Source organism: Notolepis coatsorum (genome assembly GCF_963971535.1).
Source record: "Notolepis coatsorum genome assembly, chromosome: 7".
In the NCBI taxonomy this organism is placed as follows: Eukaryota; Metazoa; Chordata; class Actinopteri; order Aulopiformes; family Paralepididae; genus Notolepis; species Notolepis coatsorum.
The window spans coordinates 120,093,132-120,111,698 of NC_140171.1; the positions used below are offsets into that span (position 1 = coordinate 120,093,132).

At 43.1% G+C, this 18,567-nt stretch overlaps 1 protein-coding gene across 1 annotated transcript in view; it reads left to right on the top strand.

Moving 5' to 3' along the window:
• coro2aa (coronin 2Aa) overlaps positions 1 to 14,972 on the top strand; it is an 80,860-nt gene extending 65,888 nt beyond the window's left edge. Inside the window, exons 8-12 of the mRNA XM_084317905.1 lie at positions 1,608 to 1,704; positions 5,510 to 5,622; positions 6,408 to 6,498; positions 11,701 to 11,933; positions 13,172 to 14,972. Coding sequence (XP_084174031.1) covers positions 1,608 to 1,704; positions 5,510 to 5,622; positions 6,408 to 6,498; positions 11,701 to 11,933; positions 13,172 to 13,312 — 675 coding nt within the window. The 3' untranslated portion in view covers positions 13,313 to 14,972. The remainder of the gene's footprint in view (positions 1 to 1,607; positions 1,705 to 5,509; positions 5,623 to 6,407; positions 6,499 to 11,700; positions 11,934 to 13,171) is intronic.
• Positions 14,973 to 18,567: the final 3,595 nt, after the last annotated feature.

Consider the following 18,567-nt stretch of genomic DNA (forward strand, 5'->3'; position numbering starts at 1 on the left):
TTCTTTCTTTCAGTTTCTGGAGTGTTTCCATTGAGACCCATTCCTTGTGTTTTGTCTTCTTCTTTCCCAATATTTCTTTGCAGGTGTCCAGCCACAACGTCTTTGTGTGCTGCCATTGAGTTTCTATGTCCACATCTGTGTCTTCATCCTGTTCCTGTAGTTGCTGGTACCTGTTGGTAAGGCTGATCTGGAATCTACTCTGTATTTCTTTGTTCCTAAGAAGTCCAATGTCATATCTGGTTCTTGCGCCGGTGGTTGTGGCATACTTCTTCAGACGTAGTTTTATGATCGCCAGCACGAGATGATGGTCTGATGCCACGTCTGCCCCTCTCTTGACTCGTACATCTTGCCATGACCTCCTGAACTTTCTGTTGATGCATATGTGGTCTATTTGATTCTCCGTAACTTGATCTGGAGATCTCCATGTGGCCTTGTGGATACGTTTGTGGGGGAAGATGCTGCCTCCTATTACCAGTTGGTTGAGGGAGCACAGGTCTGCAAACCTTTCTCCATTTTCATTCATCTGCCCCAATCCATGTACGCCCATGATGTCTTCGTAGCCTATGTTGTTGGCTCCTATCTTGGCGTTGAAATCACCCATGAGGATGGTGATATCTTTTTCTCTCCGTCTGTCCAGTACAGCCTGCAGTTGTTCATAGAAATTGTCTTTCTTCTCGTCTTCGGTGTCGTTTGTCGGCGCGTAGCACTGAATGATGGATAGTCTGATGTTGTCCTTCTTAGTGGTGAACTTGGCGGTGATGATTCGTGGGTTCACCGGTTCCCAACCAATGAGAGAGCGCTGTGCCTCCGGAGCCAGCATCAGGGCCACCCCTTCCGTGTGTGGGGCGCCTTCTTCTGTATGACCGGAGTAGAGCACCATCTCCCCAGATGCCAATCTCAGTTGTCCTGCTTGTAGCCACCTTGTCTCACACAAGCCAAGGAGAGAAATGTTGTAGTTCCTCATCTCCTGTGCTACCTGGACTGTCTTCCCTGGTTCGTACATCGTCCTGATGTTCCATGTGGCAATTCTGGTGGTTTTCCTGGGGGTTAAGAGGGGAGTCGGCCTTACAGCTTCCTTTCGGCTTTCACTGCACGGCGTCATGCGCCTCCTGTGTGGGAGCCCTTCTTTTCCCAGGTCGAGTTGGTTTTGAATTATCGTAGATGCTTTAGTAACGTGCTTTTTTTCCAGGTAGGGTTGTTGGCCCTACGCAAACCCATTTAACCTCTGGGGGAGGGTTTTGGAGTTGGCTTGTTAGTCCTCTTCCCACGCCTATTGTCTTCCAGGTGATGGATTGCAGCCTCATACCACGTGAGGCCAGACAGGCTGAGGGTCGTGTACAAGCTGTCTCGGCACGTCAAGCCCAACCAACTCCTGCTACTGTGTATTGAAAGCTGCACTAGGCGAGCTAACCCTACCAGCAACGCAGTGACATCATGCTTTTCCAGTGTTTTACCTACTCTTGCCACTGCACAGATAGACATTTTCTTTCAGAAGTGGTTATCAATGTTAGTTACAGGCAGCCATGTTGGAAAGAAATAGACCTGTACTGCAAAGCCTCTTATTGGGAGAGGTCAGCGAGACACAAAGTTTGTCTTTATCCTTTTAGGGCGACGGGACCATCAGGTACTATGAGATCAGCTCAGAGAAGCCCTACCTGCAATACCTCACAGAGTATCGCTCCCACCTACCTCAGAAAGGAATGTGTAAGTAGCATGTACACACACACACACACACACACACGCTAGGGCTGTACCGAATAGTTTGCAGTTTCGAAGCTTCATTCATAACGTTGACATTCGAATACTAAATCAACATTAAAAAGAAATTATAAAGAAAGAAATTTGAATATTTCTTTTGTGTCTATTCATTCTGTTTAAGCCAATGGGGTTTTTCTTCAGTTGCAGATAAATATTAGGCTACACTAATATTATAGTATTATACTATTATAGTATATGACTCGTCATAAACATTTTAATAAAACATTTATCTAAAATTATGTAGCATATCTGCATCCGTTCGGCGCTCCATCAAGACGTCACCATCACTTTCGTACCAACCGTGCCCTTATTGGATTATTTATGTTGACGAAACTGACTAGTTATATTCATTAAAGAAAGTTGATTTAATAAAAAAAATCAGATGAATCACTTTATTAAAATTGAGGATTTAGTTTGAGGGGGGAAAAAGAATAATAATGTTTAAAAAAGATTTATGATTATGTCATAAAATAATATGACGACAGACATTCGAAGCTTCATTCGAATACTTCAATAGAGGCTTTGAATGTAAAAAAAATTATAATAATAATAATAATTACATTCGGTACAGCCCTAAAGCGCACACACACACACACACAATGTTGTTTTGTGCCTGTACTTTATTGGCTATTGGTTATTTATTGGCTGCTTGAATGTTGGTGAAGTTATACATCTAATGTTTTTCTGTATATTGACCTATCTCAAGCTCCACCCTCTTTTCTTGATCCTCCAATCACAACTGTTCCCCACACACGCACGCACACACACGCGCAGACACACACACTTAGTCTGTTTCCTTCATTGACTGTACATGTCATTCAGTGAGCTTCATCATCACTCAGACTTTGTACTTTATAAAGAAGTATTATGAAAGGCTTCGTTCAGAAATGCTACAAATCCATTTTGTGTGTGTGTGAGGGGAGGGGGAATAAATAAATGAATAAATACAGATTGCGTTCTCATTTTGTCAAACAAATGTCTTAAAGGATCGTTGCTTTTGACGTGTGGGTTCCATGTCATTCTTGCCTTGATATGAGTTCATAGATCAGACCCATTGTTTCATGTGCTTTTCCCTTCTAGAGGTATTAACTAGCCACTTTGTGCTGAGTCATCACTTCCATAGGCTGTCTGTCTATCTGATAATTGTACCTTAAACACCTTGTACATTCTGAAAACTCCCTACATCTAATGGAAATGGCTAAATGCTTGGCTCTACGTTTTGAGAGGACAAATGAGTCAAACAAATCTAAATTGTTTAGATGTATTCAATGAACAAAACGGATGTTTTTGAAGTTTACGTTTATTTGGATCCCCAATCCCCATTAGCCACAGCAGTGCTGTGGTTATTCTTCCTGGTAGCAAGTAGCATGAACCAAATCAATTCTCTACCTTTTGAAGATACTGTTTAGCTTGTGAAATATGTCTTGGAAACGTGGGGGACTCAGTTTGGACTCTAGAGTGGGGGGCGATTAAAGCCACAGGAATTGGAAACCTCTGAGCCTCTTAGAGGTGCCACGGGCCTGACTCAGCACAACATTTAGAGGTGCCACGGGCCTGACTCAGCACAACATTTAGAGGTGCCACGGGCCTGACTCAGCACAACATTTAGAGGTGCCACGGGCCTGACTCAGCACAACATTTAGAGGTGCCACGGGCCTGACTCAGCACAACATTTAGAGGTGCCACGGGCCTGACTCAGCACAACATTTAGAGGTGCCACGGGCCTGACTCAGCACAACATTTAGAGGTGCCACGGGCCTGACTCAGCACAACATTTAGAGGTGCCACGGGCCTGACTCAGCACAACATTTAGAGGTGCCACGGGCCTGACTCAGCACAACATTTAGAGGTGCCACGGGCCTGACTCAGCACAACATATCGACGTGAGGTCCCCACTTCTGTCCACATCATCATGATGTGAACCCTTTTCGCCGACATTGTGGAATAATGATCCCCCCCCTTCAAACAATCTCCCAGACATGTTCCAACCCCCGTCCCATTCACCTGTTATCTCTCACCTGATACCACCCCCCCCTGATATATATCTGTATGGCGCCTGTAAATCCTGTTTCTGGAAACGGGGAAAATATCCGTGCAGCGAAGTTGTTCCTACTCTACAGTACTGAAATGTGTTTTGCCTACGAGACTCTGCTAAATGACATGTATTGTTGTTTTGTGGCGGTGCCTAATTTTAAAGCCTGTGTGTGTGTGTGTGTGTGTGTGTGTGTGTGTGTGTGTGTGTGTGTGTGCGTGCACATGCTAAATGTCACCTGACTAACTCCTTTGCACCTGTAAGCAAACCTGCTGTGCAAATAACCCTGCTGTATTTGAATAGCCAAACCGAGTGGTCCGAGCTGTAGTCGTTCTTTATATGTGGTGACGCACAGAAGACCACCTGGAGCCAGACATTACATACTCACGCACCCTGGCGGGGTGATAAAAACATTACTTTTTAGTCTTTGGCATCGCTATGGGAGAGAAAAAGAAGCCCACTTTCTTTGGCCATTCTTCAAGTTTGCGATGGTCTTCATCTACACAGCGTTACTCACAACAAAGTTTATTATTATATTATACTGGAAATAGTCAAGTCAATTCAAGTTTATTTGTATAGCCTCAAAATCACATTACACATTTCAATGGGCTTCACAAGCCCACGGGAAAATACAACGTTTCACGATGATGAAAGAGATCATGGTAGTATACAGATTAGGACTCTGTGGACTGGTCACGGATAAAATGGAGATAGCTATTCGAGGAGATGTTAGCCTATATATAGGCAGTAGCTTAATGCATGCTCACAAAACCAGTCCTTTATGGACAACCTGCAACTGGATCTTTTTTATTTATTCATTATTTTTGCAAAAGAAAAAATAATTGAGGTCCTGAGGTGAAATGTTTTCTTCACTTTGGAAAGACACTTACATACAGGCAGCAATCTGAGGCATTTGGAGATGTGCAATTTTACAAACGACTCTGACCAACAGTATATATTTTTTCTCCATGTTATCAAATGGACTTTTGGTCCCAGTTGCCAGTAGGGGCCTCATGGCTGTTATGGGCCTACGTTCAGTTATAAAACAATTCTCGATGCATCCTGACTTTTGATTTGCTCCCATTCCATACATTTTGATTATATTTCCCCACCAGTTCACTGCATAATACCTAAATCTTTATTACACTTCATGATTGAAAAAGTATTGAATTGAATTTATTTGAGTCACAGTATATTCCCTTTTATTGTTTAAATAGTTGTAAATGGAAACAGTACTTCATACCTACGTTGCTAAAATAACATTGAAAAGCCAGAGAGCTGGAAAACTGCATCTTTTACTGCAGATTGCTTGACGTTTTTGTGAAAGGACCTTTCATTCAATACACAAAATTGGCTTTCTTGAGAAAGGTTCTCTGACTGTAATTTCAAGCCCAAAACCCCAATTAAAGAAGCAGAGGCGGCGCGTGTGTGTGTGTGTGTGTGTGTCCATGCACGCGCATGTCTGTGCAGGGATCATCTTTCTCCAAAAGGACTTTTAAAACTCTGGTGTTTGACTTTCTCCCATTACAATGAAAAACATAGCTGTGTCGTTTGTTGCCTATCTGACTGTGTACATTCTGTCCTCCTCCTGTCTGTTTGTCTCTGGTGTGTGTCCTCCTGTCTGTCTCTGGTGTGTGTCCTCCTGTCTGTCTCTGGTGTGTGTCCTCCTGTCTGTCTCTGGCGTGTGTCCTCCTGTCTGTCTCTGGCGTGTGTCTTCAGGTGTGATGCCAAAGAGAGGGCTGGACGTCTGCTCCTGCGAGGTGTTCAGGTTCTACAGGCTGGTGACCACCAAGAGCCTCATCGAGCCTCTGGCCATGATCGTTCCCCGCAGGGTAAAGAAACCAACACACACACACACACACACACACGCACACAGTGGCGACAGTGGCTCGGGAGGTAGAGCAGTTGTCTGGTAATACGGAGGTTCCCGGTTCGATTCCACTTAAAGGAACACGTCAACATTTTGGGAAATTAGCTTACCGTCTACTCCAGAGAGAGACACAAAGATGGATACCAGTTTCCTCTCTGTGCGTTCAGTAGAAAGCTATCTGGCTGTATGTTAGCCTAGCTTAGCACAATGAATGGAAGCGGAAATGGCCGGTTAGCCTTCGGGAGAGGTGTTGGCCAATGCCTAGGCTAACCGGCCATGTCCACTTCTATTCATTGTGCTAAGCTAGGCTAACGGGCAGCCAGATAGCTTTCTACTGAACACAGAGAGAAAACTGGTATCTATCTTCTTGTCTCTCTCTGGAGTAGACGATAAGCGAATTTCCCAAAATGTTGGCGTGTTCTTTTAACCCCTAATTGCTCCCGATGAGCAGGTTGACACCTTACATGGTTGCCTCCGCCGTCGGTGTGTGAATGTGTGAGTGAATGGGTAAAATGTGAGGAACAAATTGTAAAGCGCTTTGGATAAAAGCTGCTATATAAATGCAGCCATTTACCATTTACCAAACACATAAGCCGCCACAGACCTGAAGGCAGCCGAAGCTACGAGTAATAAGAATAAAAGATTACCTCTGATATATGTTTGTTCTGACCCCAATAAAGCGGACGTCCTATAAAGAAGCCAGTGTAACACATGGTAAATAGAGAAGTGTGTGTGTGTGTTTTACAGTCTGAATCATACCAAGAAGACATCTACCCTATGACGGCTGGTGACCAGGCTGCCCTGACTGCAGAAGAGTGGCTCGATGGCATGGACAGAGGTCAGGGCTACTGGCGTATAGATACATTTATACAATGGCATGCAAATTTCTCGATTCTGATTGGCTGAAACAGTCAAGTTACACATGGTTATTTGTCATAACCCCACGCTCTTAGGGGGGGCAGGTGGCGCACGGAGATTACGTTCGTCACCAACACCGGGAGACACTAGGATTCGCCTGTTCGAATCCAGCTCCCGGCGTTGCTATCAGCTTGGCTGTCCTCTCACGCTGATACAATTGGCTGTATCAGGGGGTGGGAAGCTGAAGGGTGGGTCCTGGGCGTTGTGGACAGCGACCCCTACAGTTCGGTCGGGGCGCCTGCTCAGCGAGGGTTGGATCTGAGGAGAGATAGTGTGGCCTCCCACACGCTACACTCTCCCCGGTGAGAACCTGCGCGGCCAGGTTGGCCTGCCCCAGGCTGCACATGCGTCGGAGGAAAGCATGTGACAGTCTCCGGTCTCCCGGACCAACAGTAGGGGAAAGTACGCAACAACCAGGAAGGGTGGGATGGGAGAAAAATCGGGGAAAAGGAGGGGAAGAAAGATAATAATAAAAAAAAAAAGAAAAAAAACGCTCTTGGTCCCAGGACCCGCCCACAACCGAATTACTATCATTCCGCCGTGCGAGTTTTTAGAAATGCAAGCAAGATGGCGGACAGTAAACGTTACGAATAGATACATATGTTGATAGGGTCATAAAGACTAAATCAAAAACGATTCTGTCACGGCGAATGTGTTAGTTACACAATGTTGGATTATGTAATTAGTGGGTCATGAGTCATTGTGGAACAAAATAAAAATTGTGCGAATTGATTGATTGATTGATTAACACATCCTGCGCCATTCACGTTGTACGACGTGTTTCAAGTTCATGCTAATTCTGCCAATCCACGGTGTACGACGTTATTTTGATCATATTTCATTTTTTCGCCATGGTATTCATATTTCCCTCACGGAGCCTGGTCTGATGCTGTGTGAGCCGGCACAACTCTGCAACGCTTCAATACTGCCCCCTGGTGGATGATCGGCGAGTTACCAAACCGGAAATGGCCGGTTGGATCTCGGTGCGTCTCCTAAATGCGTCCGGCCACTTGCATATCGTCGCGGGACTCTAGCCACACACCGTGGATATGGATCGCTGCCATAACTCAATAATCGACATGATTTGGGCGTGTATTAGTATTATACAAACCGGAAATGGATCGACTCGATCCCCATCAAATAACTGGGATCTTTTTGCTCCAGTCTCATCGCCCAACGGTAAGAGGAGGCTGCCGTGACTTTCAGCCTGTTTGTTTATTATTATCCATGCAAACTGCTCTGATCTATATATCACCCATACTACATAAAGCATTTAACGACGATCACGGAATTATAAACGACCCCCCCCCCCCTCCGTTCATCCGCGCATGATCCAGGGCTGTACGTTAACTTTTTTTGCACATAGCACTGGTGCTACAGAGGTTGATAGTTTTGTAGCACAGGCCAAAATCTTGTAGCACAAGTATAAAACGTGTTATATTTGTAACAGTCACAAATGTGCCTATTGTATTTGTGTTATTTAGTTGCAGTGCCATGTTTGGCTGTCATTTAGTATATCGCCATGTGTAACTGAGGGGTACAATTCCCTGACTGTATTGATAAGTATGGTATCATTAAACCACTACCGCTTTATGTACTTTAATTACTGGACATACAGTACATGATATATAAATATGATGAACACTTCCCACAATGAATCGGTTCCACACAAAGGTGTAATCAAGTATTTATTGCAGCCAAAGGTACATAATATACTTCTCTATTTTACTTTGGATGCGCTTATAAGGCAAAGGAATGTGCGTAGGCAAATCAATAATGAATGTCCATTCTCTGGTTACGCATGAGATAAGAATACAACTTGAATATTAGGAATTATATCTAGGGGATACTGGTAGGGGGATTCCTACCGGTTGTAAGCCAGCAGGGGGAGGCAATGCTCTAATGCAAAGTCTGGGTCAGCGGGGACTCAATAGGCTCCTGGAGGCGGTATATTACTCCCTGCTCGGCAGACGAAAGGCAGCGACTGTAATCCCAGTATGCGCGCAGCACAGGTGGAAGCCGGTCAGCCTCTCCAATAGAGACGGACTCGAGTGATGTCCTCACGGGCAGGTCCCACAGCAGTGGGTGTAGACGATTCTTATCCTCTCCACCAGCCTGGTACAAAGCAATAATAATAATACTCCAGCCGGAAAGGGGCTCTGCATTCCCCGGTGCAGATCCTCCGGTGCGCGGTACTTCACACCAACCAAGTTGAACTTGACGTCATTCAACCAAGCTCCGATACTCTTACTATCCTATTCGCACGCGGCTATAAGTGCTCTATTTAGACACACAATTGCTCACTTCACTTGGTCTTTGACTCGTGATGAAGGCTTTTACTAGTAAGGAGCGAACGATACGTTGAACAAACGTATTAGGATAAACAAGACTCTATCTTGGGGCAATACGAGCCCTACTTCACCGCACGTTGCATAGTGGGTGAGGCTTCACTTGTTACTAAGACTGAACTGAACGGACTGCGGACTGAACTACTTCTGTATTCACCTGCGCCATATTTATATGTTGGGCGAACAAACTAGTACCAGCCTTATTCCTGTCTCGTAGTCCTGGGCAGAACCGGGCATGTACAGACATGTCCTGACGGTAGCTTTGAACTCGACTCTGGGGGTAAGACACTGGCGCTGGTGGCACGCCACCCAATAAGAGAACGAAATATTATGGTCTGTAGGCTACTAGGTTAAAGGGATATTCCGTGTATATGTACAAAGAATACACAAGGGATATCAAACGATATACAAATATTATGCAATATATATCAATCAATAAATACATATATTCGGTTTAATCTGACCCTTTGTAACACCATGTGTTATTATTACTATAATACTCTCATATGCTATTTTCAATTAATATCATAAACAACATAAGGAATATTAGCATAATTTTGAGTGGACTGAAGGAATGAGTCAGCGTTAATAGTTTTAAATGCAAATAATTTATTGAAACATAGAAGTGGGGTCGGTTGGGACACACACACACACACACACATACACACACACACACACACACACAATGGGGGACCCTGATGTAAACAAGACAAACTTCTTTCTCTGGTCTGCATCCCCTTAACAATTGTGTGTATTGAGCCGTACTGTACTGTACCCATTCTGCAATCTGTTAAATAAAGTTTTCATTCATTCATCACACACACTGTTTCAACTCACCACCCCCGCATCATATTGTAGTCTAGTCTGTCTTCAAACTTCCACTCCTCTCGAAACTTTTTTATATTTGAATATCAACATTATCTGTCCATCCTCAGTAATCCTCAGTTTACTATAATATACTCCTGTCCTGAGTCCTGACTAGTGACTTCATCGTCTTTCCAAACGCACGCACACACACAGGGAAGGGGAGAGAGTGCCCCCCCATTTCCCTTTCCCCAGTCCACACTGTGTCTGCTGGCTCTGCACCTCTGCCTCTGATCAGGATTAGCTTGTTAGCTTAGCTTGTAGTGATTGTAATGGTACATAAACGTTAATTTCGGGGCGATGTGCGCATAAAGGAATGGCGACGGTGCAAAGCATGTAGATGCATTTGACCCGTTGCGAGAAGAAAAAAACACCACAGACTCATTTCGGGACGTGTAGGCGCACTGCTGTGTTAACGCAGCAGTGCGCACCAACCGACCAACGCGCTGCTCTGCTTGCAGAAGCACGGATAGGGCGGATATGACTCGTCGAGTTGTCACAGAGTTTTTTCAAAATAAGAGTATCATATGCACCTGAACGTTGCTAGCTGTCGGAGCCTAGATATTATGGCTGGAGCTGCGCTTGGGCAGAAATGAGACCCGCTACAGGATTTTCAAAATAAGAGTATCTATATGAACCGAATCCCTATCGCACCAGTGCTACTGAAGTAAATCCATTCATCGCACAGACCGCTGTTGCTGTAGCACGTGCAATATATATGTCGCACTGTACAGCCCTGGCATGATCAGTCATAACGTTTAGGACCATGTACAGTTGAACATTTTAATATAGCGTGGATCGGCAACAAACGGCATTTGATAATCTATATATGCATTTATGCCTATATCTCACGTTCTAGGAATTACTGCAGAAAACGATAAAAACATATTTATATTCTAGACGGTATTTTCGTATGAATGTGTGAATGAAAAAGTAAAACGTTCCTACATCCTGAACGATAGATAATCGATGTTGAATGGGCCATAGTAATGTCAATTTAGCAATACAATTTAAAAAGTTATTGCCCTGCAAAGAAGGTGAACATCTCCATAGACTTACAGTACTGGCAGAGAATGGTATAAGATGCTGAAAGTGCGTGGCAGTAATTGCAAAATAATTTTTTTCTTTTTTTACCTAGTTTCTATAGAAGCAGCTGGGAGGTGCGCTGTTTTAAGTGAGCGTGGATTATTGAATTGATTGATTGATTGATTACAAATTGTATTACTGTCCGCCTTGTTTCCAACTGGTTAAGTTTGGCGACTCTTTCGAAGTCGCTCTCTTTCGAAGTTGGTTAAGGTTAGAGTTTGTCTTTAGAGCAGGGCGATAGACCACCAGCCCTGATTCCAAACTCTAACCTTAACCAACTTCGAAAAAGAGAGACTTCGAAAGAGTCGCCAAGCTTAACCAGTTGGAAACAAGGCTGACAGTAATAAAATTAGCAATCAATCAATCAATTCAATAATCCATGCTCACTTAAAACAGCGCACCTCCCAGCTGCTATTGGTTTTGTCAATAAATCTTCAATTAATGTGTGTTTATTGTATAGCAATAAGGTTGGATGACATCGGCCATTGTATAAAAGCCATTACACGTGCAGTCGTGGGTTATGAGAATTAGACCATGCCTAGGGGGGTCTAACAGTGTGTGTAAATGCTGCTTTTGAGTACTTGATTAGAAATACAAAACAATAATTCTTTTTGAAAAAAACCTTACAGATGTGTTCCATAGACTCACAGGAATTGTGTAACATTGCCCAAATAGTGAAAGGAATAGCAAAACATGGGACCTTTAAATGCTATCATACAAAGTTATATTGGTTATAATATGCAGGTATATAAATGTACCCATTGTGCCGCCCTGGACCACATCCACTAATGACGGGTTTCTGCCTTTTTCCCTGTGACCTCCAGGCCCAGTGCTGATGTCCCTGAAGCCTGGGAGTCGGGTGGAGTCCTACCCAGAGCTGGGCATGGGCAAGGGGCTGAGCAGCTCCCTGGACACCCGCCGGTCCCAGAGCAGGCCGGGCCTGCAGCAGCTGACTTACATCCAGGACCAGCTGAGCTCCAAAGAGGACCAGAGTCAGATGTCGGTCAGCAACGGACAAGACCTGACTCTCTGCTCGCCCCCGAAAACGGAGAACGAGGTACGACTCGGTGCCCCTATAGCGACAAAATGGTTTTTTTTGGCCACAACTTGAACCTTTCTTCAGTGGTTTCCAGTGCTTTTGGATTATATCAGTCTTGCAAAGCCCTTGTCAACCGATCTGGACAAATACGTTTATGTCGCAAATTATCACATTCTCCTCACAACAGAACGATAGGATTCAAGTGAAAATTTACGGTGAAATGCCCTTTTAACCCTTTGATCGCCGGGGTTAAATTCATAATTTACCATCCCTCGCCAGCCGTATTTAACATGGAGAAGTTCCCCTTCTTTGCAGGGCTATAACTTTTTAAATTGTATTGCTAAATTGACATTACCATGGCCCATTCAAAGTCCTATATCTATTGTTCAGGGTGTAGCAACGTTATACTTTTTCATTCACATATTCATACTAAAATACGGTCTAAAGTATAAGTATGTTTTTATCGTTTTCTGCAGCTTTCTCCAGAACGTGATTTATAGCCCCAAATGCATTATATTGATGATTGTATACAGTTTGATAGCAATCGGCGCGAGATAAAACATTTCAAATGGACGTACTTCTAGAAGTTACTACGTATGATCTGCTGATGACCGGATGGGCGGGGGGTCGTTTATAATTCCGTGGGCAACGTTATATCATTCATCTAGTGTGGGTGATATGATCATTGGAGCAGTTAGTATAGAAGACATTACAAAATAACGCTGAAACTCACCGTAGCTTCCTTGCGCCGTTGGGAGATGAGCCTGGAACAGAATTTTTTCTATTATGGGATATAGAAATACCCGATCCATTTCCAGGTTGTATAATAGTATATACGTCCAAATCATGTTGTTTATCGAGTTATTATCCATTGTGTCAAGCTCGAGTCCCGGGACCTATAGCGAGTGATCGGACCAAATTGAAATGAGCACCAGCGTCCACTTCCCTGTTTATGCCCTGGGCGATCTGCCGATCGGCCACCAGATGGCGCTCTTGAACCGTTAGAGAGTTGACAGGGGCTCACCAGTACATATAATGTCTCCGGGGGAGAAATATGATTTCGATCACAGATTTTTGAAATATTGATATCAATGACGCTGTACAGCGTCATCGGCAGAATAAGCATGGCGGGGAATGACGCTGAAAAGCGGCAACGGCGATTAAAGGGTTAATCATTAACACCGTCATAATCTTATGATTCAACTTCTCTCTGTGTGTGTGTGCGTGTGTGTGTGTGTGTGTGCGCGCCCCCACAGCTGCGTCTGAAGTTCCACAAACAGCAGGAGGAGATCCGGCGACTGAGGGAGCTCCTGAACCAGAGGGACGTGCGCATCAAGCAGATGGAGCTGGAGATCAAGAACGTCAGGAACTCCCAGTCCTCCCAAGGCTCGCTCTGAGACGGGCTGCACCCCAGCCTGCCTGCCCACCACCCTGCCTGCCTGCCAGCCTGCCTGCCCGCCTGTCTGCCTGGCATAAACCCAGGCCACACTCACCCCTTAGGATACAGACAGAATTTATCGATCGATGCGCGGATCAAGAGACGCCCACCCACACACACACCCTTCTTAGGATATAAAAAATGTATATCTATCAATACTCTTTAACCAGGACCTCTCTTCCCCTTTCTTGGGGATACAAACATAGTTTATCTATCTATACGTTATCCTTCTCACCAAGACACTATGGAATACAGACTTTTTTTTTTCTTTTTTTACCACACGTCGTTCTATCTACTGGATTCACCTATGTTTTATTTTTTGCCACCCCATTCTGAGAATGTCACTTTATTGACACGGCCACCTTAAACTCACAGCACCGGGAGGGTGTTTTTTTGTTGTTGTTTTTTTTTCTATCGATCGGAATCACCACCGTCACGCCAATTCCACACAAGGGTGAACATTACTTCTCGTTCATGTATATACACACTCTTAGGTACACTTGACTCCCACCTGCATTCTGTGATGTAATATTATATCTTCACTCTCACTATGTCTATAATCCACCTGTTTAACCCCACGCCGCCCAATTACGCCTCCGGCAACCATGTCCTTTTTTAGTTTGTTTGTTTGTTTTTATTTTCTATACTTCACTGCTATGCAAGTTTGCTGTATTCTTTTTACTGTTTATTTTCTTTTTTTAATGCTCTTTTTGAGAGAGAAACAAAAAAAGATGTACGTGCCTGTCTTAAAACGAATAACGTGGTTGTCTGCTCAATACCTGTATATGAAAGGTGTCGCTTAATGGGGCGGAGGAGCAGACAAGACACCCCCATATGATTGTAAGATAACACTGAATTTATTTTCTACGCTTGGTGATTTTTATTTGTGTTTTTAAACTTTATTTTTGTTTTTGTTATATATATTTAAACTACTGTATGCTGAGATGGCTGTGGTGCTGATGTCTAGGATGAAAGAATTGTGCGCTCGAGTGTTTGAAAGAAGATTGTGAGTTGTGGGCACGACACCACCGTGTTCTGAAGCTCTTTATGGAAGCTCTTTATCCAGGAAGGTGCACATTGCAGATTGCGGGTTAAAACCTCGGAACTCCCAATTTCGGGAGATATTCCATGTTTTACGCGGTCCGAAGCGCCCGAGACGTCATCTTGAACCTCGTTGATGTGTTCAAAAATGCATGTGAGCCGATGGAAAGTCGACAATGGTTTTTGCCCCCGACCGCAGCGATTTGTGTCTGGACGACTGGAAAATAACTGGTGGAAAATATCAATCAATTTAGAGGACAATCAAAGCCGCTGTCTTGTAACTAAGCCATCTCTCTGTACCTGGTGCCTCTCAGGCAGTTTGGATCTTAAAACATTTTTAATAATTTTATTTGTTCTTTTTCTAATTTATTTCGTTTTTAAAAGGTGGACAGAGAATGGTAGCCATACAAATGGGAAAAAATTATTGGAAATAATGAAAATCCAAATCAGAGGCTGAAAACGGACGAAAGGCATGCAACGTGTCAAACGGATCACTCGATTGTTCTCCAAATTCAGGAGCCACTGTGAAGAAATGCTTTAAAGCCATTGTGTAATAATGCATATATGAATTGCAGGGAACTCAATAAATGTTTTGTCAATTTATATGTGCATACGGTATGCAAGTGATTGTCTTTTGAAACTATCTCAAATGTTTAAAAACTGCAGATAATTTGCAGTTTGCCCCTGTTGAAACACTGTTGCCCCAATACCGTTTTTGAAAGGTTTTGATACATTATATTTCATACATTATATTTCATACATTACTTTGTTGTTTTTTCCCACTCTGAAATTGATTGAGCTTTTGATACAAGCAACATTTGTAAACACTGAGCAAAACAGTCCTGTGTTTCGAGATACAATGTGTTATGAAAGCTGGGGGGAAAAGCAAAAAACAAACACATTTTCTATGTTCAAGTCCAACTTTACTGAATGTGAATACATCTACAATTTAACCTATGGTCAAATAAATTCTGCATTGGGGCTTCAAACAACCCGTTTGAAATGTAAAGGGGACCACGCCCCATTTCAGAATTCATGTTGTTCCTCTGGTACAAATATGAATGAAAATTAGCAACTCTCTCAAATCCAAAAACTAGAGTGCTAAAACTCAACTTGTGACACCTTCAAGTATAAAGTCCAAAGCTGCTAGACAATTAATTGGGAACGATTTTATCAATCACACCCAGGGGGATGTTCCGAGTTCATAGGTAGATATTATATTTCAGAACTTAGACACTACTGTAGAATAAAGCTCATTTGGATATAATAAAGAAAACAAACGTTCTGTGGGTTCCACAAAATCAGTCTCCCATTCATTGTCCACGGAGCAGCTCCAGACTTTATACTTGATGACGTCACAAGTTTGATTCTTACTTCTCTGGTTTCTGGCTTTGTGAGAGAGTAGCTCACGTTCACAATATTGACTGAACTGTCTTTAAGGCCATGGAAATGGCATATTAGAATTTAATTTGACTGGTGTTTCCCTTTACATACATACTGGAGTGGCGAGCAGGCCAGCTATAGAGCTATGCATCCTGTTTGGATACAACAACCATATCTTTGTCCTCGGGGAGCTTCTGGATGCTCGTTGTAACCTCGGTGTAGTTTGATCAATGTCTTGTGTTTGGTGCCTGAGGTACTCAGGCTATTGATTTTGACCCGCAACAAAATGGTAGCAAATCTCACTCTGTATCTCATTCAGGGAGACAATCAAATGCTCAGGAAAAATAAATACATGGCCGACACGTGACCACTCTTAAAACATCAAACAAAGCACACGTAATCACTGCTAGCTGAATCTACAGCTAGCATTGTAAGCTTTACCAAAGCTCATCATAATGTAGTAAGTAGCATGGTAACATATTTCTACCTTGTAATTCTGGATTAACTAAAAGGTTGAATAAATGTAGGCCAGTCCTGTTGGATAAATCTCAACATGATTTTAAATTATGACTTTCAATCATTTAATTGTAATGAAGCTGTGAAATGCAGCTTGCACAACTAAGAGAACAAAATACATTGAGATAATTCAACAGTGATTGCAAAAGACATACTTGCTTGAGTGGCAGACGAGCATTAAATAACTGCCAGATATTGAAAGATGAAGTAATAATGAAAAAAGGGGCAAAAGCATAAACGCCTAGGACATTCTTTGACCATTTTACAGCCCAAAATAAGAAATATCCAGACGGAATTCTATAATATACTATAATTACAGTGCTAAAAGGGTTAACAAAAACAAAACATTTGTGAGGTACATACTAACCCACCAACACACACACACCACAGGGCTGTATAGAAAGTGTTGTCTCTGTCCCCTGTGACCCATGACAGGACGGTTCTAGTAGGCCGGCAGCAGCATCCCAGGGTGCCTGGGTGGTTGACTCATTGACTTTGATCAAAGAGCAGCAATGCTGTGCCAATGCTGCACTGACAACCAGTCATAATAAATAGATGTATCTTATAATTCCTATTTGGCCATTCTCCTTTACACCATTTAAGAGAGAATAGGCTGCTGTCGCTGCTAATGCAAGGTTCTACCATGGCATCTGTATAGGTTGCCCACAGTGCACTAAATTACACTTTTGTTTCCACATCACTTTGTGAATGAATGAATGAATGAATGAATGAAAACGTTATTAACAGATTGCAGAATGGGTACAGTGCAGTACAGCTCAATACATACAATTGTTAAGGGGATGCAGACCAGAGAAAGACTTTCGTCTTGTTTACACCAGGGTCCCCCATTTCCAATTCATCGTAACATATATGACATACATGACATACAGATAGACAGTACTGCTACATCTATACATTTATGACATACCAGATTTGCAATTACAGTACTGTATTTGTGATACAAAAAGAGTCCAGAAAGAAAAGAGTATATACATTAGGCGTAGAAACTGTACATTGGATTGGGTAGGTGGGGGTGGGACTGTACATTGGAGGTGGTTGGGGGGGGGGGGGGGGGGGGTGGGTAGGAGGGGTGGGTGGGTAACCATATCATTAGCTACATGGCCCAGTAGCACCAATGAGAAAGCCCAATTCTTTCCAGTGATTATTTTATAGCCGTGAGCGGGGCTGTTATGGCCACTGGACTGTGCAGACTGGAATACCCTCCATGAATTATTCTCACAATTCCTGCATTTTAGCTCCTACTCCTACAGTATAGGCCTCCCCATGTTGTCAGACTTGGCCACCCCATTGGTTTTACACACCTTAGGGCCTGTTCAAGGGGGGGGGGGGGGGGGTCATTCTGAGGAATAGATTGAAAAATGTATAAATCAAATAAACGATTGTTACCTAAACAGGTTTATATGAGATATATGAAGCAGTGATGTAGTGTAGTTGTCAGGATATGTCTATGCTGTGAGCCTCACATCCATATTTTAATAATAACATTAGGCTGAAACTTGTACTGTTTAATGCCCAGAAAAGGTGCTAGTTCTAATCTGTATATCCGCGTTTATATCACCTTGACTACACTAGTGGTTTAAGCCATAGCCTTGAATGAGTGAAACTCAGTTTAACATGTGGGAATGTTCTTGTCACTCTGACCTTTTGATGGCTGGTTTTCTCAGCAGTTTTGGGAATCCTATCTAATGATGAACGCATTGCTGCATACAGTTCATCTATATTATTTTCATTTTCATTTCAAACCTTTATGTAAAAGAAAGGCAACTGAGGTTTTCCTCATTTACAGTCACGTCAAGTGTACATGCATAAATTAGAAATAAAATCAACGTACAAAGGTTGGAGATCAAGGATTTAAACTGCAACAGAGGGAAGAATATCAAGCTTTAAGGACTGTTGGAAGTTCATTCCATGAGCTAGACTCTAGAGGGGCATCATAACGAAATGCAGATTTACCCTGTACGTAAAAAACTCGGACATTAAGGACCAGCCAGTCGTTAGAACAGGTTCCATATGTTCCAAAATTCCATTCCAATAATGGTGTAGTAAGGAGGTAGCTTAAACCAATAAAGGCCTCAAAAATAATTATGGTAGAACACAAGCTGGAAATATGTGATGAGAAGTTGATTCCATGTGTTGGTCACTGTCTGGCTTTGGCACCTGCTGGGTAATAAACTCCAGCTTTCACTGCCAACCGCAACAACAGCCATTATCCACCTGGATCCTTCCACTGTCACAGCGGTTACAGTGCTTCAG